General features: G+C 28.9%; 1 protein-coding gene across 1 annotated transcript; it reads right to left on the bottom strand.

The window, feature by feature from the left end:
- Window positions 1-19,210: 19,210 nt before the first annotated feature.
- On the bottom strand, window positions 19,211-19,845 carry LOC122501561. The gene has a single exon (XM_043611119.1). The coding sequence runs from the start codon at window positions 19,514-19,516 to the stop codon at window positions 19,211-19,213; it is 306 nt and encodes a 101-aa protein (XP_043467054.1). The 5' UTR covers window positions 19,517-19,845.
- Window positions 19,846-20,724: the final 879 nt, after the last annotated feature.

The raw sequence follows: 20,724 nt of genomic DNA, 5'->3' as shown, positions 1-20,724 counted from the left end.
ATTTATAGTTTTAAGTAAAATGTTCTCTCATTTGACTCGGATTGATTATATTTTTGTCAGTAATTGGTCCGTAAAGTCCGTATTTTTAAATACTTTCACTGGTTCGAGCTCTTTATTATAAGAATAATTTAAATTGTATTTTTACTCTAAAAATACTATCTTAGAAATGAAATAAAAAATTTTAATAGTAAAAAAATATAAAAAGAAAATCTTTTTACTAATTCAAGACTTCTTTTGTTTTTCCTTACAGAAGAAAAGGAAGACTCACCAATAATTCACCACATTAAAAAACAATTCAAATAATAATTGACAAATTAAATTTCATACCCGTCATCTTTTTCTTCATATTTTTCAATCGACTTCCATTGAGGATAATTGAATTATAAAAAGAAATCACTAAAACGAGATTAAAATTGACATTGGAAGTATAATCAACTTTGTTCTCTTCTATATAATAGAAACATTATATCTATATATCCTCGTGTGCCTGTGACTGTGTATGAAAATGAAATTTTTATAAGGGGCCCCCCGAAAGTGATCTCTAGGGAACTCCCCCCGCACATGCTGTAGCAATATCAGAGCTTTAAATAATTTACAGGAATCACGTGGCGACATGTGTATGGCATTTTCAGTCGACGCGAGCATTGTATGGTTTTTTACCTAAAGTATCAATAAATATTTAATATTTCCAAAGCACAAAAAATAAAAAGGCAAAGAGAAACCCTTTGGGATTCGAGTTATATCCCTCGACGAGACTATATTCTTTCTTTTATTCTCTTATATGCGAGAGCATAATATTAATTTAAAATGATAATTGTGGTTTTTGTAAATAAAAATATTACGAGAAAAAAGAAAAGAAATTCGATAATGGACCCCTATGGGTATATTAGATGTACTTTGAATGTTCATTCAAATTTTTTTTTTCATCTCTGAGCACTCGCGCTATGTTATGTATTCATCATGCATACATATATAGTGACGAGAGAAAAATAAATAATTCATTATTTTTATTTTGTAGAATTTAAATATACATTTCCGAACTGATTTTATATTTATTATGCGGAACTTGTTCCTTTTCCTTTTCTTTATCCAAAATTTGTATGCTTAGTCATTGGAAAAATTGTAGAAACAAATATTTTTCTGGGTAAAATGTTATACTATAGTGATAAATATTAGTCAGAACTTAAGAAGTGAATCAATTTTTTTTAAAGAAAAAATAAATTAAAAGTAAATAAATATACTACAATAAAATACATGCTTAAAATTCATAGTTTACTAATTTTTACTGAAATTTACTTCCGATATATTAAAATTAATGAAATTTTTAAAAAGTACTGTTCTAACGAAAATTCGAATTTTAAAAGTTTTCCAGATTATGGAAAATGTTTAAAAAATATCAATAATTAATGGAAAATAATCTTTTTTATACACAGTTTTTCTAAGGATATCAAATTGAAACAAAAAAAGGAATCAAAACATTACTTCGCAACAATTTTGATACTTTTTTTGTCTCAATTTGCTATCCTTAGAAAAACTAATAATATAACAATTGCATTTGGAACCAAAATATAAGAAATCACAAGAATAATTTCACTACCTAAAATAAACAAAACCCTATTACCGAATTTTCTGAATAAACTGAAAAAAAACTGTTCCTTTCGTAAATATTTTAAAACAAAAATTTTCTACAACACGTGTTGTCTCTGATTTATAAAAATACACAAAAATAGAAATTAAATTTTCGAACATTTCCCTTCACACATGCTATCTAAAATAAAAATTCCATTTCAAGTGTAAAGCGATAAATATTCTTTAATTAGAAACTCGGCGACTTTTTATTATATTCCAAAGAAACGCACACTTAACACTTTGGTGATAATTTTTACTTTCAACAAGAATAAGAGCATGAAAATTTTTGAACGCTCCCTATGTTGAACTCTAGAAAAAAAGAGAAAAAAAAACTATTAACTGAAATTTACGAGACATCTCTTGCGTACTAGATTTAAAATTATTTGAAAAATCAAGGGAAAAATGTTGCAGGTTGAAAGTTCAGTGAAATAAAACATCTTTTTTTTCTCTACACCCTAAATATCGACGGAGAGAATTCTCCACTTTCCCATGGGGAATTAATTAGTTTGAAATTTGAGTCACGCTATTTTCCCTTGTCGCGCAGTGCATGTGAGTCACATTTTTCATTAAATATATAGTTAACGATTGCATTGAGAGCTTAAAGTCTTAGGGAATGGAATTAGAGGTCTTGTGGTTTCTCATTTATTTTCATCGTTCGCAAGTTTTCTACGTAATAGAGTATTTGTCGAAGGCAATAAACTCTTTGAACTATACAAGGTGATCTGAAAATCGTATTCAAAATTGTAGAATTAGATTCAGAAAAAAATTCTAAGACAGCACTTTTTCTTTTTTTTATGAAATTCTAAATAGTTTTAAAATAAATTCAAATTAAATGAATTGAAAAGTCACGATAAATGTAAAGCATTTGAACACCATTTTTGTCATGCGGCAAACTTCTCTATAAAAAAAGTAAACAGAAGGAATGACTGACTTCTGCCTAAATGTTATGAAGAAACATTTATCAATTATTAGAGAAAATCACTTGAAGGGCAAAAGCTATTTTTATTTTCAATTACAGGAAAGAATTTAAATTGCAAAAAGATGTGCACATGAAATAAATATATAAATAAAATATTGGACTTTGTAAGGTTAGTATAAATTAGTAAAACAATATTAAAATATCATGCTGGTTGAAAGTATGGTTAACTCGTTATAATTTAAAAAGTTTTTTTTTTAAATTACACTGTGCGACACATTTTTCTCTCCCGGTTGTCTCTAGTGCTAAATGATAGTACAAATAAACAGTAATTTAACCCTCCAAGGGTTTTTGAAATAAAGCTTAAATTTATTTTTTATAAACCTTTGAACTTATGCTCATTTTTGTGAAATTTTCAAAAATTTTAAATCTTTTGCTATATTTAAGTAGAAATATGAATTAAGTAATGAGTAAAATATAAGTATTAAATAAATTCTAATTAAAAAGGTGTAATTATATTATAGTACTTAATTGGAAAAGTGATTATAAAAGCTAATTTATCGAATTTTTCTGTATTTTTTTAACAATTTTTTTATAACCATAATGTAAATAAATAATCATATTTAAATTGTTTAATAATTTTTCTTAGGAAAAAATATTCAAAACAATTTTTTTAAACAATCTATTTTTAAAATTATATATCACAAAAGGTGCAAGATTTTTTAAAAATATTATAAATTGTATCATGAACTTTAAAATTTCATAAAAATATGAAATGAACTAAGTTTGCAAAATCCTTTTGGGGTTTTATTATTGCATACATCTACTTTAATTTAAGCCTAAACTTATTTGGGAAAGAAACAATAAACCGAAAATTGTTGCACAGTGTTATAATTGACGTTTAAATCAATTGATTTTTAATATGGGCAAAAAATAAAAAAGTCAATAAACAATATATGATAAAAAATAAAACCAATTTTTGCAAATATTTTGAAAAAAATATTCCGAGACCTTTAAATGTTTTTTTTAGTTTTGTAGTACATTTATATTATTTAAGATACTGACATTTTAAAAAATAGAAATTTTGAAAAAATAACTTTTTGTGTTTTTTTGGTATTCAATTTGCAATAATGTATGACAATAATGCAATTTATAAAATTTACAAAATAATACAAAAATTGTAAATTCATTTTTGCAGATGCTTTGTTTTACTTTTATTTCACATTATTATTGTTATTTGTATTTTAGGGAAGGAATTTACCATTACATGATTGAAAGATAAAACATAAATATGAAACTGAAATTAAAGAATTGAGAGAAAAAATGGATCGTAAGAACTGTAAAATAAAGATATGCAGAAATTCAATGTAGAGAAGAGAAAAAGGTGTTCTTTAAATAATGTCCAACAGCAAGCAGAACTTTTTTTATCAACAATCGCTGTTTTCATGGACCATTAATGAATCGTTGTGCTTGTCGCAGTAAAATGTCAAGAAATTGTTATCACCATTAAATTTATTATAAATATTAGTTAATACTCATTTTTGTGTTAAATTGTCCGAAAAATTAAAAAAAATTCTTTTTTGTTAAAAAAATAAATTATAAATGAAATAAACATTATTTTTTTATTAAGCATTGATAGACAGACAGAAAAACGCCAAAGCAAACGCATAATGGTTTTAGCTATAGGCCACGAAGTCCTTAAAACGTACTTCAACAATTTTTTCTATTTGACAAGTATAACAAAGTGAACTTTAGTTTGAACTTTTAAATAAAATTAAGAATGAAATTTTTAAGTTTTTTTTCTTTTTAATAGATATAATTTGAATATTTTATAAATATAATATAATACATATTATTAAGTATTTTAAATTTTCAATTAATTGTAACTTTTAATAACAATATACTATACAAATAATAATGAATTGTAATATCTGTTGTTTATTCTTGTATATCATTATTTTCTTCTTTATTACTCTTTGTTTCACGTGTGCAATTATCATTTTCTTTATTATCATTAATTTCTTCAGTCTCAACTTGTCCTTTTATTATTCTCATTATTTGGAAAATCATTTTACATTTCTAAGACACTATTCTCCTCTACATAAATTTTTTTAACATGGTTCATTTTATTTTTAACTTTCTCTAAACGTTTTTCTTTTAACAGAAGAATTTTTAATGTTTTAGAATTTATCTTTGTTGATTGCTCTTTTGGGTTCCTTATAGTACAACACGTATTATTTATTAATCTTACCAGGTCAGTGAGATCAAATTTTACGGATTTTGGTCTATTTTTTTCCACGTATGCTAGGGGAGAATGGGGAGTTATGAAGCACGCTTTGTTTATGAGTTGTAACTTAAAAAAAAAATTTCAAATTTTCTCCACTTGAATCTCTAGAGTGTCTTCAAATATGCTTACTGGTTGAAGAATTTGTATGAAATAAAATAAAATCGACAATTTTTTTCAGTTAAGCCAAAAAGCTGCTTTCTCAAGTTTTTAAAAATCATTGGGAGTTGTGAAGCACTACTAAAAATCACTGAAAATTATATTTTTTGGTAAATATTCTTTACTGAGATTTTGCATAAATCCTTTTCAATATCGAAAACCTAATCATTGCTGGTTATTATATGGGTGAACTTATCTTTTTGATTTGTTCGAGAATTTTGTAAGAATTCTACAAAAAGGAACACTCAAAAAAACTTTATAAACGAAAGGTTAAACAAATTTTCTTGAAAGATATGCAAAATATCTGCTATCAGAAAGAATCCAATTACAAAACGAAGATATTAGGTGAAAGAATATTGAGAGTAAGTGACATCTATCAAAACAATTACTATGCAAGATCTATGTCCGTGCTTCACAACTCCCCATTCTCCCCTATAAAATATTAAACATTATTATTAACTTTAAAATGTTATAATTCATTTTAACAATTTTTTAATTATTCATATTTTTGAATGTTAGAATTTATCTTACGTAAAGATGATAAATCAATCACGTAAATTCAGAAGTAAATTTACAAACTAACCTATTTAAATTGAAATGTGATTGTAAAAAGGCAAGTGCGAGTTGCATGTGCACTGAAATGGCGGGTTCCAAAAGTGGTTCTCAATCCAGTTCTTAATTCTTTTCCTAAAAAAAGTTCTCAAACTTATCCTAAAAAAGACGTTTAATCTGATACTAAAAATGTTACTCCTTAAACCAGTCCTTAATTCTTATTCTAAAATAAGTCCTCAAACTAGTCATCAATTCTTATCCTAACACCAGTCCTCAATCTGATACTGAAACTAGTCTTCAAACCAAACTTCAATTCTATTCCTAAAAGAAGTCCTCAAACTAAACCTTAATTATTATCCTAAAACAAGTCCTCAATCTGATACTGAAACTAGTCCTCAAATTAGTCCTTAATTTTTTTCCTAACAGAAGTCCTCCATCTGATACTAAAACTGGTCCTCAAACCAGTCCCCAATTCTTATCCTGAAATAAGTCCTCAAACTAAACCTTAATTATTATCCTAAAACAAGTCCTCAATCTGATACTGAAACTAGTCCTCAAATTAGTCCTTCATTTTTTTCCTAACAGAAGTCCTCCATCTGATACTAAAACTGGTCCTCAAACCAGTCCCCAATTCTTATCCTGAAATAAGTCCTCAAACTAGTCCTCAATTCTTATCCTAAAACAAGTCCTCAATCTGATGCTGAAACTGGTCCTCAAAAAAGTCCTTAATTCTTTTCCTAACAAAAGTTCTTAAACTGTTTCTAAAACTGGTCCTCAAACTAGTCCCCAATTCTTATCCTAAAGTAACTCCTCAATCAGATACTAAAACTTGTCCTCAAACCAGTCCTTAATTTTTATCCTAAAACTGGTCCTTGAACTATTCATCAATTCTTATCCTAAATCAAGTCCTCAATCTGATACTGAAACTGGTCCTTAAAACAGTCTTAAATTCTTTTCCTAAAAGAAGTCCTCAAACTGATCCTAAAACTGGTCATCAAACTAGTCCCTTATTCTTATTCTAAAGTAACTCCTCAATCTGATACAAAAACTTGTCCTAAAACCATTCCTCAATTCTTATCCTAAAATAAGTCCTTAAACGGATCCTAAAAATGGTCCTCAAGCTAGTCCCCAATTCTTATTCTTAAGTAACAGCTCAATCTGATACTAAAACTAGTCAATTCTTATCAATTCTTATCCTAAAATATTGCCTTTAAAATATTCATCAATTCTTATCCTAAAACAAGTCCTCAATCTGATGATGAAACTGATCCTAAAACTGGTCCTCAAACTAGTCTTCAATTCTTATCCTAAAAGAAGTCCTCAAACTGATCCTAAAACTGGTCCTTAAACTATTCATCAATTCTTATCCTAAAACAAGTCCTCAATCTGATACTGAAACTGGTCCTTAAACTATTCATCAATTCTTATCCTAAAACAAGTCCTCAATCTGATACTGAAACTGGTCCTAAAACCGGTCTTTAATTCTTTTCCTAAAAGAAATCCTCAAACTGATCCTAAAACTGGTCCTCAAACTAAACCTCAATTCTTATCCTATAAAACAAGTCCTCAATCTGATACTAAAACTGGTCCTCAAAATAGTCTTTAATATTTTTCCTAACAGAAGTCCTCAAAATGATCCTAAAACTGGTCCTTAAACTAGTCCTTAATTCTTATCCTAAAATAAGTTCTGAAACTGATCCTGAAACTGGTCCTTAAACTGTCCCCAATTTTTATTCTAAAGTAAAATAAAAAAAATAGTAAATAAAATAAAAAAAATAGTAAATTTTTATTCAATCTGATACTAAAGGCGCTTGTTTACCTCCCCGTTTCTGAGTATTTTTTTAAGAAACGTGAAGCAGTTTTCTATGTTGAAAACGAGTTTTCTATCTTGGAATCCGTGCTAAAAAATTATTATTATGGCGTGATGATTTGAATGTCAGTTCGTAATATATTGTGATTGGTGGAAAATATGACATTCAAATAATCCCGCCATAATAACAATTGTCTATTGCGGCTTTCAATGGCTTCCAAGATAGAAAACTCGTTTTCAACTTAGCAAACTGCTTCACACGTTTCTGAATATACTCAGAAACGGGGAGGTATACAAACGTCTTAAAACTGGTCTTCAAACCAATCCTCAATTTTTATCCTAAAATAAGTCCTTAAAGTAGTCATCAATTCTTATCCAAAAACAAATCTTCAATCTGATACTGAAACTAGTCCTCAAACCAGTATTTAATTCTATTCCTAAAAGAAGTCCTCAAACTTATCCTAAAACTGGTCCTCAAACTAAACCTCAATTATTATCCTGAAATAAGTCCTCAAAATAGGTCCAATTTTTATCGTAACACAAATCCTCAATCTGATATTGAAACAGGTTCTCAAACTAGTCCTCAATCTGATACTGAAACTGGTCGTCAAATTAGTGCTTAATTCTTTTCCTAACAAAAGTCCTTAAACTGTTCCTAAAACTGGTCCTCAATCTAGTCCTCAATTCCTTTCCTAAAATAAGTCCTCAAACTAGTCATCAATTCTTATCCTAAATCAAGTCCTCAATCTGATACTGAAACTAATCCTTAAAACAGTCTTTAATACTTTTCCTAAAAGAAGTCCTCAAACTGATCCTAAAACTGGTCCTTAAACTAGTATTTAATTCTTATCCTAAAACAAGTCCTCAATCTGATACTGAAACAGGTCCCCAAACTAGTCCTAAATTCTTATCTAAAAATAAGTCCTTAAACTGATCCTAAATCTGTTTCTTATATCAGGCCTTTATTCTTATCCGAAAATAAGTCCTCAATCTGATACTTATACGTGTCCTTAAACCAGTCCTCAATTCTTATACTAAAAAAAGTCCTTAAATTGATCATAAAACTGGTCCTCAATCTGATATTAAAAATGCTTATCTTTTTACCATAGTTTTCGATTGTTATACTGAAATAAGTCCTCAATGTGATCCTTTGACTGGTCCTCAATCTGATACTAAAACTGGTCCTCAAATCTTATTCTAAAACTTATCATCAAAAAATTTTTTAATCTGATCGTAAATCTAATACTCAAACAAGTGTTTAATCTCATATGATAACTTGTCCCCAAACATGTCCTCAATTTCTTTTTAAATTAGTTCTCAGTGATATCCTTAATCTTTTCCTGATAAAACCTTGAAGCATTTGAACACCATGTTTGTCTTGCTACAAACTTCTACATAAAAAAGTAAATGAAGAAATGACTGCTTTCTGCCTATATGTTATGAAGTGATATTATTTATTTTTTAAAGATATTCGCTTAAAATACACATTTTTATTTTCAATTACAGATGATAACTAATTATTGAAGATTTTTTTATTAAAATGAGTAAATTTTTTCATTTGAAGGTCAATATAAAAAAACTAACAAAATTATCAGATTAAAAGTATGGTTTTGTTTTAAATACGTAAAATACATAAAATTAAATATTTAGAATATTGATTAATCATAATTTGATTAAATTTGTTGTTTAAGGACAACAAAGTAGGTTTTTACATTTTAACTTTAACATTTTTTACAATCTGAATTATAAATTTTTGTATATCAACAAAAAAATTTGTAAATGAAATGGCTTATTCGAATTCGAAATATTTAACGTTTTGAAATTTTGGCGTACACGATTAGTCCAATAAATATTTTTTTTGATGCTTCAGTTTTCAAATTAATTTGCGATCCGGAAATGTCATCTATCTCAACCCAGCTATTATGTCGTTTGCATACTGCTGTATAGTGGCCCATTCTTTTTTGTGAAGCAGAATTTTTTGTGAGTTTCCTTCTTTTGGACTGCGATTCGAGAACATTGTTTATATTTCTGATAACACCTAATAGCACGTATTCGAATTCTTCATTTCCGACGAAGTCAGGAAAGCTGGATGGAATTTTTTCTAAATGAATTTTGTCATCATCTTTTTCTAATTCCATGAAGACAAATGGACCTAAGAATTGTTAGATTGCATTAAATTTTACTTTTTCATACTGGTATTTTATGTATCACAAAACGTATTCTCAATCAAACAATTTATTTACAAACATCTTTTTAAAAATTTTAAATTGTATGTAATTATTAACGTTTAATCAAAGTAGAGGAGAACGGGGCGAGGCAGCCAAGATTGCACATTTTGGTTTGCGAGGCAGTTATTTAAATAGGTTAATTTTAATATCGCGTTAGAAAGCTTGTCTTATTGGCTAAAAAATCGCCATAGAACATTTTGACGTAGATTGCACTTAAAAATTTCTACAACTCTTTTCCCAAAGGATCACATTTTGGCATTTTTGAAAAAACGTGGGGTGAGGCGGCCAACTATTTTAATAGTTAAAAAACATAACTTAAAGTTAAAATTAGTGAAACATAACAAGGTAGTTGTCCTTAACTTACTTTTATTTTGTTAGTAAACTTCAAAAATTTACATTTGAATAATATTATAATAATAACATTAATTAAATTCAATTTAACATTTTAAGGAAATATTTTGTTATTCTTACAAAATGGTTTATAAAATTCAATATTAAGTTTAAAATGTATTGGAGTAAGGAAAAAAGAGAAAACATTTAGAAGAACCAATAAAATCAACACAAAAAGACGAAAAATTTAGTGTTGGCTGCCTAACCCCACGAGTACTTTTTTAAGAAAATATCCACAAAACCCGTAATATTAAAAATATCGCAATTCCATTAACACCAACGTCTTCAGCACTAAATTCTGCATTAAAAATCACTTTACAAGAATTTTATTCGTGTAACTCTATTAACTAAAATCACCAAAATAACTCTTAGAAAAGTTACATCCAAAAAGTCTGTTTTCATAAATGATACTGTAATTGCTAAACTGCTGCAGCAATAATGCCCATCTGTTAGCAACTAAAGTAAACTACCATAAGCAGTCTAAATTATCAATAGCGCGCGATTTGAAAAAATTATGCAGAAATAAAAAGCAATTGGCTGCCTCGCCCCGTTGGCTGCCTCGGCCCATTCTCCTCTACAATGAAAACTATGCAGAACTTCTACTTTTCGGTATTAAAGGTTGACCGAATTTAGGCTGAACTCCTTTTAATTTCCTACACGGAGAAAAATGGAGTATTCAACTAACTATCTGGAGGGACAAACAGACTATATTTGAGGTTAAGTTTTTCGTAACCATCTCGGAGGGATAAATAGACACTCCGATGATTAATTTGACTCACTCGGAGGGAAAAGTTAACTATCCAGAGAATCAGGCTTGATACTCAAAACCTAACCCTCCAAGTTTGACTATCCAGTTTTCTCAGTGTAGCGGAATTTCGAAAAAGTGGTTCAATTTAACAATAAATTTGTAGCAAAAATTATTGCGTAGTTTCTATTAATTTTTTTGCGGAGTTTAAAATAAATTATTAAGGAAATTCTTTAGTAAATACGTGCAGAATTCTTTTGTAATTTCTTTCGGAATTTTAAAAAAATTATTTTAAAAATTCGTTACACCGAAGTAACGCGTAATATTAAACTCATATTACTCAGTACTAATACTTGGTTATATAACTGATATGTTACAGTTAAAAAATGTCTAATCTTTGATTAAAATGTCTACCTGATAATTTTACTATAATATTATTGTAATATTCTGTAATATTATACTAATATTAAATAGTTGTCATTTTGATAGACAATTATTTTGTTAAGACAACCATTGGTATATAATGTTATTATTTTTGTTAACATAAACATTATGGTAGTTTTTAAACTAACCGCTAGATTCATAGGTGCTAGTTTCAGTTCCCTGGCATTTGGAACATGTTCTGTCTGGATCAAAGAAGTTGAACAAACTTTGTTCGGAACTGGGATTTTCTAAAATGGTGTTCTTTAAAAAAATTCCCTTTTTAAGTTTCTTTTTATCAGGCCGCATTTTAAACATTCTCTTCGTATTTGAGACTGAGGTAAGTTTTCGAACAATTTTTGTGATAAATAAAACGCATTTATGGAACATTCAACAGAAATTCTATCTTCATACGTAGTAATTTTTTTTTTATCCAAGTTATTAATAAGCTCCTTCAAAATAACTCCTCTTTTTTGATAAGCTTCATCAACCCCATTATTTTTCACGAACATGACTAAACTCATTGCTGCATTTACTGCTTCGAACTGAGAAATTAAGAAGTTGACTTTGAAGTTATCAACAGCTGCAACAATAAAAATCTGCAACATCGAATCGATTCCACAGGTGTTTGAAAATTCATGTTCCACGTTGTTTATTATTACATTCTAAAATAGAAAAAAAATTAATTATATGTAATAGTTTACTATATTAAGCAACGAAGGGCAAAAGGCAGCCATTATATTTTTGTTAGCGTTTGCAACCCGAAACCTCATGGTCTTAGAATTTTTTTCATGACACTTCCCTAGCTAAAAACACTATTATCTCTAACCTGATAAAATCATGATAAGGAATTCTTACCCATCGCAAAACCTTTGCTAAAGACACCTTTGTATTTGCCCTACCAAAAGCACATAAAAATTAATTGCGGACTTCTTAAAAAATTTTTCATGGGAAATTCATGACTAACCCTCGAGCGCACGATTTCGACATCTGGACTGCGCCTCAAAGGTAGGTTCAAGGACCCAGATGTTTAAATGCCACAGAAAATAAAATTTGACAGCAAGATGCTAAATATTTTTCATTTTCAATCCAATTTTATGAATATAGTTAGATAAACAATTTTAAATATTAAGAAGTAATTGATTTATAAATAAAATACTTTGAAATAATCGTATAATAAATTAAAAAAAAATTTTTAAGTTGACGGTCACCGGTGTTGGGTGTAAAAGTTTTTGAATTAAATATCAACTCCAAAAGAGAGAGGAGTTAACATAGGGGTGTAAAGTTTTAACTCACTCCACTTCAACTCCCTATTGGGTGCGACTTTTGTACAATCCCCTGGAAATTTAACTCCCTTTTTTACAGTGCACTTTTAAATATTGTTAATATTGATAATGTCCGAGGAACCCATCTCGAGAAAGGCGAAGCGCATGAGGAAATTAAAGAAACCAAAAGCTTGATTGTGATAAAAGCTAGACTTAACTGGAGTTTGTAAATGGAAAAGAAATGATATTATTATTTAAGAACCATAACTTCTTTTGCCCCAGTTTCGACAGTGTTGAAGAAGTGGTGTTTTACACCAGGGTTTATCATGTTTTATTTAGGGATAAAAATAATAACTTCTTTTGCCGTTTATAGCCAGACATTCCCCATTTTTTGGGAAATGACCATTGGCCTTGACACGACACAAATTACCAAGCGTTCTTCGTGTCGTGTCAAGGCAAGACACGACACGAATTTTTCGTAAAAATCCCTGTATAAGGGATGGTTTTTTAAAGGATTATAAAATATTATAAATTCTTGAGGATAAGACCTGAACTCATAACCATAAATATTAAAAATATACTTTAAATAATAATAATAATAATTTATGGTGAAAAAGTGTCCCACTAATTTGAAATTTACATTTTTTTAAGGTTTCCTATATATGCTAATTGGAATCAGTGGCATATTTATTGCTTTTCAGATTTAGAGAAGACTATACCTCCTGGTTAAGATTATTTCCATTTCCAAGAACTGGAACTTCCTTCAAACATCCTTGGAAAAGTACCTCTACTGAATTTTTCTTATTAATTGATTCGTCGCTTTTCCTCGTTCTCCTAACTTTTCTAGGAAAATTATCCTTAACTTCAACAAATTTTTCTTCCTTCTTCGATGCACTAATTTCATATTTTTCCATCTTTTCTTCCTTTTTTATTACTGTCGAATTTTCTAGTTTTATTGGAACTAAACGAAACATTTTTGTAGAAAAATAAAATTAAATGGGCACTAAATAAGCAAATAAAGGCGAGATTAAAGGACTAGGGACATTTCTGCGCCCGAGTTGAAACCGAGGGACCATAAGTGTCTCCGTGGTCCCTTAATCTCACTATTATCGCAATCCCCTTTGCGGATATATTGCGAACACCATTTTTTGATCTAACTACACGGAAAGTATTACATTGAAGACATGATCAGTAAATTATTTTCAATAGTAGTGAAGAAAACAGTTTGTTAATTGAGTAAAAACTGATTTATTTGCAATCGAAACATATTTCGATATATATTTAAGTGAGAGCTGACGCAATAGTACATTGTGCAACAAGTACAGAAAGAAGCTGTTTTCCGACACGTGGTCGGAAAATCTTCTTTCGTACGTGTTGCACAATGTACTTTGTGCAACACCTGTTTACCGAAAAAAAGAAATTTTTATACTTTTCTAATCAATAAATTATTTTGTGTAACAGCTATGTAGAAAGTATTTCTTTACTTGCCTGTAAAGTAGGCGAAAAGTAGTACTTTTTTGCACATGAGCAGCAAAGTAGTGGAGACCGGGGCGTAATAGCTAACTTTTCACTTTTTGTGGTTTTACTCGGATATTTTTGTTCTAATTGAATGTTTATCTTCCAGAAAAGTTACTCTGGTATCTCAGCTTTCTTTTAAGACTACAAACGTCCCGATATGACTTCTACTTTTTATTCTACAACAGTTTTTCTGGAGCAATGCAGAACTCCAAAATACGCCCCGAGCCGGGGCGTAATGGATAACTCCTGGGGCGTAATGAATAATGATTGCTAATTATTATCTACAGTTTCCAATCTTATTGTATATTGTAAATTAAGGTTCCTAGGTATTCCGTGAATGCTATTTTTATTCAGCAATACTTCTCCTATCGCTTTTTCAATAATATTCTGTTATATTGGCACTTTCTCAATTTTTTTTGTAATTTCTCATTAAAATCGTAGCTTGAAATCTACTATTTGTAAATTTTATACCAAAACTTTAAAATTTTGTTAAAAACACCTAAACATACTTAAACTATTTGTTTATACACTCGTCTTAAGACTACAATCTTGGCTATACAAGTGTTTGTTTACATCTCGTAAATTTCTCTTACAAATTTTTCCCTGACAAACTTAATACTAAATTTTGCGCCTACAGAGCGACTTGAAAATTAGGAGTACTCGCATTTGCCTGGACCACCCGTCTAATGGGTTTTCTCGCCAGTGGAGAGGGAAACTGTAGAAAACCTCTCCTGAGTACAACCGGTTTATCGACAGTCGAGTTCTAATGGTCTGTACCGGACAATAATCGACGGTGCACATCATTATACCTCGACGTCAAACCTCCCGCTCAGATTGTCTCACGTGCCGAAAAAATACCAAGCCGAATGGGCGCGAACCATGGGTACTCACCCTTGGTCGCGGTTGCACTGAGCCGCGTGGCAACCGGCGTGAGACGAGGCGCCCGGGACGCAATTTATTCTTTGAAATGTAATAACTCAAAAACAAAAAAAGGGCATTCTGAAAATTTATATGCCGTTAGGAAAAAACCTCAGCTTTCGTTTGCAATAATTTATTTTCAAAAAAACGGACCGATTTCTGGGAAATTGAAAATTAAATATTAATTATCAAAAATTAGGGTAAATTTTTAAAATATTAAAAAATAAAATTCACCATTGGAAAGAGGACGAAAAAACCTTTCAGAAACATATTCTAAAAAATTTTTCCCATTACAAGTATGTTCTGAAAAAATTCACAAAGTAGCCGGTGTTAGCAAAAATTGGTCAAATTGACCCCCCTCTACCCCCGATCTGGGAAGGTGTTTCATGCCATGATATGGCCTAGATATGGCAATTTCTACACGGGGTAGAATACCTGTTTTTACAGTACTATACACGTAAAAAACCACGTATATTACTTCGCTTCAAGTACCCGAAATGGTGTACTTTCCGAGTAGGTAAAACAAAAAAGTAATTTCGTCAACGTAGTAGCGCTAATTTTAGGTACCTTTATTTAAAAGAATATTCTTGATATTTTCTGGAATAAATTCAAAATAAAAATGATCATCTTTATCATCTTTGAAGTTGTCTTCTTCTTTATAATTCACCGCATAGTAATCAAAATCATCGTCATTATCATCATCATCATTATCATCATCATCATCATCATCATCATCATCATCATCATCATCATCATCATCATCATCATCATCATCATCGTCGTCGTCGTCGTCTTCATCATCATCATCATCATCATAATCATAATCACCGTCGTCATCATATTTTCGGATCTTTTTCGGCTGTCCTAATATTTCTCGAATCCTATTCGAGTCAGCTTCATCGTCCTTTTTGAAATTATAATCTTCATCAGGGTCGCTACGTACTTTTTGAAAGTTATAATCCTGACGTTGCCTTCTTGATGGCTGACATTTTTGTTTTAATTTACTTAACCTTTTATATTGATTACCTTTTTCTTGTAATAACTGAGAATAAAATAATAAAATTATAAAATAATTAATAATATGTGGACGTCCACATGAAAAGGGCCTATTCTGGAACTATTGGACTTATCCATATGAGTGAATTCCTTGCAAAACTTAGAGAATTTTGAGAGTATAAAGATTGTTATTATAATTTTATATATTTTAAAAGTTATAAATAAAAAAACTAAATGAGGAAACTCCTCACGATGCAACAGATGGAGGTCTAAGGATTGAATAGATGGCTTTTTGCAATACCTATTGATATTCGATAATTTTAAATTAAATGTTTATTGCATTTTTTAAAAAAAGCCACTTTCTGTCCCTTAGCGCACAATATACTATTTAAGAGTGTTAAGAAACCGAATGAATATAAAAATAAACTAAATTTATAATTGAGCGAAACCCTATTTTTATGAACGAATTTGTAAATAAACAAGTGTAAATTAAATAAATAAATTATTTAACTTAGTTCTTTTTAATGGCTACCTTCTCAGCGTGTATTCCTGATTCAAAAGTGGATCCATCATCCTGATCGATTTGGTTCAATGGAGGATACTTCAATCGATACTTATTTTTCCTTTGTATAGCTTTATCTCTTGTGCCTAATAATTTATATCAATGGAATTTATATTGGTAACCAATTAAATGTACAATATTTAATTTGACAATTTATAGTTGTCAAATTGTAAATAACAAATTTGTAAAAGTACCAATAACGGAACACTTTAAAATTTCGTCCCTATTACGGAACAGTATTACAAAAATTGAAATAAATGCAATTAAAATTAGTGGTAAGAAAATTCTAGTTATTTCAATAAATTTTACACAATATAAGAATTATTATTTCTGTATAGTATTTAATTTAATAAGAAATGTTTAATTTTCTACCAAAAAAATTGGCTTTTTAATTATCTATTAAACTAAAATTTGTTCATTGTATTTAATTCTTTATAATTAATATTTAAATTTTTGAGATAATTCAATAGAATTGTAATTACTTATTGAATCAAATAAAGTGTTCTAGGTGTTCCTTAATAGGGACATTCAATTTGGAACACCCGTACACAGAGAAAATGATCGTTCCGTAATAGGTACAGTGCAGAGTTTTATAATTTAATTAATATTATTCTTATTTCATAAAAAATAATCATTTCAGGTCTTAAATACTATTAATAAAATAACAATCTTTCAATATATACCCTAATTATTCATATTAACACTTCTAATTCCAAGATATTTATCATAGAAATTTAGTTAGGTTAAAAAGCGTTCCGGTATTGGTACCTTTATCTTATAAAAAATTTTAATTTTCTCATAAAATTTTTTTATCCGAAGTATTGGCAAAATCTAGCTAAGTAAGTTTTATAGCCCTGACTAAAGACTCTACTGTCTTTATTATTATTTTTGTACATGAATATTAGTTTTAATGTCAATTTTCATGTTAATACTGAGAAAAATATTAACCTTAAAGTGATTGAATGTGAAACTTTTTACCCTATTTTTTATCAAACTTTAATATGTATATATATGTTTGAAATGCAAACTGGACTAAATAATATATTTTTGAAAATCGAAAAATAACTTACTGTTATTCTCGATGAATGCAATTAATGCACGGCACCATTTATTTTCATTTCTGAAACATTTGGCTAAGTATGATTTGCATGGATTAAATTTCTCGGTATCAATTTGCACATTTGCTAATGGTATAATATAAGATTGGTTTTTATGCCCGGGACATTCTTCAATGTATTTTATACAAGCCCAATCCATTTTTAATATTTTAATAAGAATTTCAAGAAATAATTGAGAATCTGAATTTCATTTCGATAGTATCGATATCGTTGATAAAAATTTAATGCAATTTAATGTTACATTTCTTCGTGTAGCGAAAGATTTGGTTTATGAAATTAAAAAAAAAAATATCGTTATGATAATTATCAATATATTTTTTTTGAAGATAAAGAGCCCAGAAAGAAAATTTTTTAAAAATTTTTTTAACCAAATTGAAAAACAGACTTTTTAATTGTTCGGAATCGAAAAAAGCATTTATCCAAAAATATTTCCTAGCTGAATTATTACTGAATTAAAGAAAAGTAATTGTTGTAAACAAGTATAACCATTAACAAATTCACTGTTTGGACAGTTTTTGGCGTAAGAAGGTGTTTTCTTCTGATAATTTGTGTAAATTGTAGTTATTTATAAAAGTTGTAGCGGTAATTTATAAAAATGTAATAGCGCGAATCTCAATTAAAAATTATTATTCAGTAATTTATGGAAATTTTTGCTATAATTAATAAAAAATGTTCCACATAAGTTACAATTAAAAATTTTTATTTTAGAACTCGAGGAAGTTAATTTTTACTTTCACTAAAGTAATTTTAAGTAAATTAAATAAGTTATTCAATATAATTAATTAATAATTAAATAAGCGTATGTTTCTTGTTTGCAGCTTTCGGATTTCAACATAACAGCAAGAAAAATAGTATAACAACAATCTTGTTCAATAAATGCGTTACTTAATAATTCTTCAACAATTTAAGGAAATAAAAAAATTGTCATACTTAAAAAAAATAAATTAAATTAATCGATTTCTGTTTTTAAAGTACTGTATTCTATGTACTGTAAAGTTTTTAAATAAAAAAATATAGCCTTATTCTAAAAAAGCATTTTGAAGTTGTATCAAAAAGATGTTTATATGGTTTCAAAATACGTATATTTTATAAACGAAAAAATTTACAATCACATAACAATTAATAATAATAATAATAATAATAATAATAATAATAATAATAATAATAATAATAATAATAAACAACAAATAATAAACAAATCAAATTATAATCTAGGAAATAATTAATGTATATATGTATTATTTGGTCTTTTGGGTGTAAGTTCGTGAAGAAATATAATGAGAAGAAGAAAGTAAATAAGATGATGGAGAATCAAAAAAACCACAAGAAGAGAAGCTTTCCATTTTCTTCTAATTTTCAAGTGTACGTATGTACATGTGTGTGTTAGAGTAAGAAAGAAGAGAATATTTTATTGTCAGGTTGCATGAGTTCACACTTTAAGCCACTAAGTGATAGAAATTTGTTTCTGAAGATTCTACACTCTCATAAAGAAAAATTCTCTGTGCATCTATGGGCTTGGATTCTAGAAGGATATTAATTAAAGATTTGTTTTCAATTATCTGACAAGTTGTATCTGACATGCCTTGGAAGTAAACTTTCAAATGTGCGTCCTTTTGCTTCTATACAACATTTTGCTCTCCTGATCAAGTTCAAGCTGCATCTTTTTAACATTTCAGGAGTGACTGTTAAAAAAGCTTCTTTTATTCTCTCCCGTATCTGTTCTTGGTTTTCAACAGGTTTGAATAAACGTGAGCTTTAACATGCCCCCAAAGAAAAAAATCGCATGGAGTTAAATCCGGCGATCTTGGGGGCCATTCTCTTTTTGTACCGAGCGCAATAATACGTTTTCCGTATAATGATCGAAGAGTCTTCAACGCCACTTTACTTCGGTGAATACCCGCTCCATCTTGCATAAATCTATACTTCCTACCTGCTGCGATTCCACTAGCTCTAACTAACCTAGGAACGTAGTTCTTTAAGAAGTCACTGTATCGTTTTCCATTCATGTATCCATTAATTTGGAAAGGACCGATCTGAAAATAAAGGAGATTAGTATCAAGAATAAAAAAGTTTAAATTTATTTACCATTAATATCTAAATTGCAGCAATATTGCTACCATCGATTTAAAACAAAAAATTTGCCTTAGTAATTTTTTGTAGTATTCGTGCGAATAAATCAGAAATTTTGTTCAGAAATCAGAAATTTTTTCAATAGGGGAGAGTGGGGCAAACCGGCCAGGTGTCAATATCTCCAAAATGGCGAAATTGGCAAAAGTGCTATTTAGAAATTTGAAACAACCATGTGTAGTATATTTTACTTTTGTTTGTGCAACGCTGGGAGCAAAAGTTTTTTTTATTTTTTTTACACTTTTACGAATTTTTTCTTAAGGAAATTCTAAGGAAATCGTGTAATATTTCCAAATATTAGGTCTTGGGTTATGAAGGTACACACCTCAGGAATATTTACCACCAAAACTTTGATGAATTTGCAAAGCGTTTCTTTTAAACAAATATTTATTCTCAAAATGAGCCTGTGGGGCAAACCGGCCATAGGATATTTTCATTGTATTAGAGTTCCAAAAAAATTATTATTAATTAGAATGTTTTTTTTCATTAAAATTTTTACTTTCAATGAAAAATAATTATCTTCCAACGAGAATTAGACCCTTTAATATTGTTTCTCTGATAATTTCAAACATTTTTTTCGGTTATTTAAAAAAATTATTTATTTAATTAAAATTCCATCCTGTATTATTATTTACATTATTACAACCATTGTTTGCATGATTCTTTATGTTTGTTGTTATTGTAGATTATAAAAATGCAATATTATAGATAAAAAACGTAGATGGCCGGTATACCCCAGGGGGTGGGGCAAACCGGCCAGTTTGCAATTTTTTAAAAAATTAACACAGCAACTAAACAATAAAAGATAAAGTTTAGGTGTCTCTAGGAAAAAGTTGCGCAATTAAATGATCTTTCTAACAAGCCATCGAAAAATGAATCGGTTGATTCGTTTAGTCACAAGAGTAAAAAAAAATCGTGGGTATGGCCGGTTTGCCCCCTCTCTCCTAATTATAAACCACTTTTTTGTAAGAATTTTGTACAATATTCTTAAAAAATTGCTTACTAATGTTGTATGCATATTTATTAAAATTCGTCAAATACTAAAACCGGAATCATTTGTTTTGTAGGACGCTTACCAATTGGCCAT

Source organism: Leptopilina heterotoma, unplaced genomic scaffold (assembly GCF_015476425.1).
Source record: "Leptopilina heterotoma isolate Lh14 unplaced genomic scaffold, ASM1547642v1 Lhet_211, whole genome shotgun sequence".
In the NCBI taxonomy this organism is placed as follows: domain Eukaryota; kingdom Metazoa; phylum Arthropoda; class Insecta; order Hymenoptera; family Figitidae; genus Leptopilina; species Leptopilina heterotoma.
This window is presented reverse-complemented; position numbering and strand designations above follow the sequence as displayed.

Bases quoted from the DNA above. Each gene is read 5' to 3' on its own strand.
- LOC122501561 (XM_043611119.1), bottom strand. From the start codon at position 19,516: ATGAATGGAAAACGATACAGTGACTTCTTAAAGAACTACGTTCCTAGG.